The sequence below is a fragment of the Eimeria mitis genome, genomic scaffold (assembly GCF_000499745.2).
Source record: "Eimeria mitis Houghton genomic scaffold, Emh_scaff1635, whole genome shotgun sequence".
In the NCBI taxonomy this organism is placed as follows: domain Eukaryota; phylum Apicomplexa; class Conoidasida; order Eucoccidiorida; family Eimeriidae; genus Eimeria; species Eimeria mitis.
The window spans coordinates 853-5,846 of record NW_013569950.1 but is presented as its reverse complement, the minus strand read 5'-3'; the positions used below and the strand labels follow the sequence as shown (position 1 = coordinate 5,846).

General features: G+C 52.6%; 1 protein-coding gene across 1 annotated transcript; it reads left to right on the top strand.

The window, feature by feature from the left end:
• Nucleotides 1–122: 122 nt before the first annotated feature.
• Nucleotides 123–4,528, top strand: EMH_0040890 (uncharacterized protein; the record flags this gene model as incomplete). Its single annotated transcript, XM_013495561.1, has 9 exons — nucleotides 123–243; nucleotides 364–475; nucleotides 620–713; nucleotides 1,008–1,276; nucleotides 1,487–1,568; nucleotides 1,713–1,918; nucleotides 2,386–2,503; nucleotides 3,971–4,081; nucleotides 4,376–4,528. The coding sequence occupies 9 exons, from the start codon at nucleotides 123–125 to the stop codon at nucleotides 4,526–4,528; spliced, it is 1,266 nt and encodes a 421-aa protein (XP_013351015.1).
• Nucleotides 4,529–4,994: the final 466 nt, after the last annotated feature.

Here is a 4,994-nt window from a genome sequence, read left to right as displayed (position 1 = left end):
GAACCTGTCCGTGGGGCCCCCGCCAGAGGGGGGCCCGCCGCTGGCTGTTTTTCTCCAGGGAAACCCATTGTTGTCGTTTTTGGCCAGTGACTCCTTACGGGTTCCTTCCCTAAGCGCAGAGGATGAACAAGGGGACCTGTATTCTTGGGCTGCAGCCACAGCAGCTACGGCAGGTGCTGTTTGCTGCTGGTGCGCTGCTGCGACTGGTCCTGTTGGCGTTTGGAGAGTGGCAAGACTCTCACTGTAAGCGGGCATCAGTGAAACAAAGTATCATCCGTTCCGCTTAAACATAGTGGCTTTCGTGAGTCTGCATCATTTACGGTTTAAGGTTGAGGGTTTGGGTTTTAAGGTGTGTTTTTCCAGTGGCTGTGAAATTTACTGACATCGATTACAAGGTGTACACCGATGCTGCTGAGCGCGTCTTAAAGGGAGGATCGCCGTATGAGCGGCATACCTACAGATATTCCCCTCTGGTGTACGTACACCTTAGATTCGCAACAGCAGTTTGCATCAGTAGCCGTAGCAGTCTCAGCCGCCGCAGGAGCAGATTTAGCCGCAGCAGGAGCCTCAGCCACAGCTGCAGCACCAGTGCGTTTGTAATCTGTTTGGTTTGTTGCAGGGCATACTTTTGCCTGCCCAACTTACTGGGCTGTCCAATTTTCGGGAAGCTGTTGTTCTGTTGCGTTGATATGGGGGTAGCTCTGCTCATTGAGGTGAGGCCATGCCGCACAAATAGGCCTTTCCATTGAGTGCGTTGTATGGGGCTTAAGGTGTAGGGTCTGAGATAGGGGTATACGNCACAAATAGGCCTTTCCATTGAGTGCGTTGTATGGGGCTTAAGGTGTAGGGTCTGAGATAGGGGTATACGCTGATAGAGGGAGTGGATTTCGTGTGCTGAAGTCTGGCGTGCGTCGACGGATCATGGTTTTGGATGAAGGATCAACAGACTCAGGTTCAAGGTTGAGAGCAAATATATAAGGTGACTTTGTGTTGTATTTTAACTGCAGCAAGGACTCTGGAAGATATACCTGCAACGCCAGCAGCAGAAGCAAGATCAATCGTTCTCTACGGGTCAATGCGAGCGCACAGGAGGGGCCGCAAGCTCCAACGCCGCTTACCCTTTGCATACGTTTTTGCTGCCTTGCTGTTGCTGGCTATTCCACCCGGTTGTGGCTACCGTCAGCGCACGCGGGAACGCCGACTCTGTGCCGTGTCTCCTCGTATTGCTTACAGTGACTGCTGTTAGAGCCCAAAGGCTGTTTCTCTCTGCAGTCCTGTGAGCGTTTACTGCTGTTGCTTGCCTGCTACTACTGGTGTTGCTGCTGCGCCCGTTTCAGTTTGTGCTGCTGGCACTCGCCGTGGCCACCCCTGCTGCCGTTGCTTCTGCCGCTGATGGCGTTGCTGTTCGGGTGGGGGAGGGGTGGTGGGGAACGTGCGACACGTGACTCTGTGTGTTGTATGCGTTTGTCTGTTGCTGTCCCCTTAGCTACGGGCTTGCAGTGCACCTCAAGGTCTACCCTGTCATCTACGGGGTGCCCATTCTCCTTTACATGCAGCCGGGGGCGCTGGTGAGGCTGCAGCTGCTGACGCGGCTTTTGGTGTTGTTGCTGCTACGCTTGCGGGGGGGGTAACAGCGTGGTTTGGGGCGATAGGACTGGCTTTAGGCGTGCAGATAGGCTGTTACTGTCGCAGTTGCTGCTGTCGTTTTACAGCCTGACAACTTGACGACGCTACCACGACGACCGACGGGTTTGTGGCAGCAGTTGCTGTGGGTTGTGGTTAAAGCTCCTGTTGCCGCGCTGCTGCTGCCGTTTCGAGTGTGCTGGTTCTTACTGTGGAGGATGGGGCGAAGGCAGTGGGCCTTCGGTCTCCTCTCCGTTGCAACTTGCTTCGCCGTGGGCTGTCTCTTCTACTACATGTGAGTCCCCGCTGTGTACTTACACGTGAATAAATGCGCGTCAGCCTTTTTTGTGGGGTGGCACAGGTCGCCGCATTCGCCGCTCTCAGTTTTTGCTAGCTGCATCTACTCCTGCGGCAGATGGATGCCCAGAAGGGGCCTTTGCAGCGTTCTCAGGCGCTGCGTTCCACTGCCGTCACTTTCCATCTTTGTTGGCTGGCAGTTTTTATTTGCGCCAAAAGAAAGGAAACATGCCATTGCCGCTGACAAGCAGTCCCTGGAGCCTGTCTCGTCTCCACAGGGGCTGCAGCAGCAGCAGCAACAGCGGCAGTTGCTGTAGTTGCTGCGCTGTGGCGTCTCAGCTGTGGCGGCTACAAGTATATTGGATGTGCGTTTTGCCGGTTTTAACGCTTCTTTATGGGGAAGGGTTATGGGTCGCTTCCAGATGCCTGTACATACTGACGCTGCGGCGCGCTCCGCTGCTGCAGGTACGGGTTCCCGTTTGTCTTCGAGTCTTACCTTTATCATGCCACCCGCAGCGATCACCGGCACAACATGTCTCCCTACTTTTATCTGCTGTACCTGGACTCTGTGGCGCCGGTGAAGGTGAGCAGCACATGCTGAAGATCGCCCCCCTGCAACAACACAGACCATTCTGAATGTACCGGCAGCTCTCCTGTCTTGTGGCTGTTGCTGTTGAAAATGCCCCGTTAACAATACTGATTGAGGACGCCTGAGGGTACTAGGGCTTTGTGCGGTTGTATGCAGGCGCCAGTATCGATATTTTGCTGCCTTTTCTTTCTCGTATATTTAGTAGTTGTCCTCATTCTTATGTTAGTCGTTCTCGATGATTTCTTCTGTCTTGTTTGCTTGTCATTTCCCTACGCTGTGCTTGCCCCTCCATCACTACTGTCCTGCTTTTGTATAGTTCTACCTTCAGACTGAATGAGTTTCCGGTTTCTCAAGGATCCATATTTAGCGTTGAATTGCAGAAACCGCAGCAGCTTCAACAATTGCAATAACTGAAGCAGCACCAGCAGCACCAGAAAAAGCAGCAGCAACAACAGCAGCAGGGGCTTTGTGCGTATCTTGGTGTTCTTTCCTTCCTTAGGGTCTGTCAGTGACGCTGTTGTTCCCTCAGTTGCTATGCGCCCTCCTCCTCGGCTGTTTTTTTGCGACGTCTAACCTGGAGGCCGGTTTATTCCTGGAGGTGATTCATATAAGACCTTCTTTGTCTATGCATTTGACTTAACTGTATATGCATGCAACCTGTTTCATACACGGACCTTCATATATATTAGGCTGCATTGGACGGCGTTTCATTTCATTTAGGTGCGCTGTCCCATGGTGCCCCCTGCAGCAGCCTTGACTGGCCTAGCGAACTCTCCCCCTACTGTTCTTTTGCCGCCTGCTGTACAGGCAACTCTGTGCAGTAATGTAGTGCAGCAGCCCCGTGTAGCTACAGCAGCAGCTGCAGCACAGCATGTCTGCAAAATTTAGAGGCCCGCAGTGGTCCTGGACCTGAAATGGGGGAGAATGTAACCAGTGTCTTTCTTTCTTCAGCCTTAAGACCCTTAAGGCTCTAGAATTGAGGGTCGATGTGGGAATGTGCTGCTGCTGCACAGACTGTGGCCTTCGTGGCGCTCAACAAAGTTTGTACTACTCAAGTATGCGAAATTCCCCCCATATACATCTGGAACATCTTTTCCCCTTCATATTTGCTCCTGGAAATGGGAACCGCCCACACGCCAGTTAGGTGGGACGGGCGGATGGTTTCCTTTTTCTGATGCCGTGAAACTCCCTGGGCTTGAGGATTTAGGATTGTTTGGGTGGTGTGTGTGCGCTCAGTATTTTCTGTGGTGGCTCTGTCTGCTTCCNAAGGACCCCACGCCGTTTGCTTTTTCAGTTCCTCTTCTGATTTGCAGCTGCATTTGTGCAGTAGAGCCATGTGCAGGTGCAAGCGTACAGCGTTAACTGGGGCATTGCCTGGAGCGGTAGCATTGGAGGGGACTCTCGGAAGCAGCTTGGCGCTGTAGTTATCAAAGAGTTGTGTCCATTTTGTTGCGTGTGCAGAACACTCTACTACAGACGGGGCTGGCGATGGCGGTGTTTCAGGTGACCTGTTTGTTTTGGCTATTTTATGGATATGAACTGGAGTTCGAGGGAAAACCTGTTTTCCTGGAGGTATGCAGAAGATCTCTGCGGGCTTTCGGGGCCTGGATTGAACCGAAAGTGAAGGGGTACTGCTGAGACGGATATGCACACCAGCGCCGCAGTGCCTATCTTTGGGGGATAGAGGGGAAAATTTGGCTGTGCCAGCGCTTTAGGCAATTTCGTCTCGTTCGCCTCTGGCGTTCGTCTGAAGTGCTTGGACTATATATGTGTGTCCTTGCTTCGTTGTTTGCCGTTTGTTTTTGTCGCATGTCTTCTTTGCATCTCTGACGTGACAGCAGGTGTTCCATTTCTCTGTGTATTCAGCTTGCTTTGGCCTCCGCGGTGTTCGCCAGCAGCCAGATGGGCCTTGTTGTGTTCTTCGCGCACAAAATTCGGTCAAAAAATAAGATGCAAAGGGCCACAGATGCCGCCTCCGCGTCTTCAGCGGCTGCTGTGCTCGAGAGGAAAAGAGTTTGATCAATGAGGCTCCTTCTTTCTTTCGTTGAGCTGGTGTAGCCTTGCGCAGCTTCTTATCCATTTTCCGTCCCCTCTCACTTGTCCCCTGTCCCTTCTTGCTTGTTCCTTCGATTTGTCCTTTTTCATCTCTTTTTTCTCGTTTCCCCTGGGGCTTCGGTAGATACCCTGCCACAGCAGAGCATTGCATCCACCTGCAGACGCCCTTCCGGTATACAAGAGATGATGGGCAAAGGGTTAGGGACTGCTGGCACGCTGCGGAGGGACAGCTGAAATCTTGAGGGGTTTTGACTATTCGCATCTCCACGGGTTTGGTGCAACACCTTAAATACCTTTCACAAACTGTTTCAAGGAAGCAAGGGATGTGGAGCAGCATCAAAGACAGGCCATTCGGCCTGGACACGCGACACTGACGTTAAGACAGCAGGCAACTAATCAAAAACGGCGGTCGACAAGATATAGACACGGC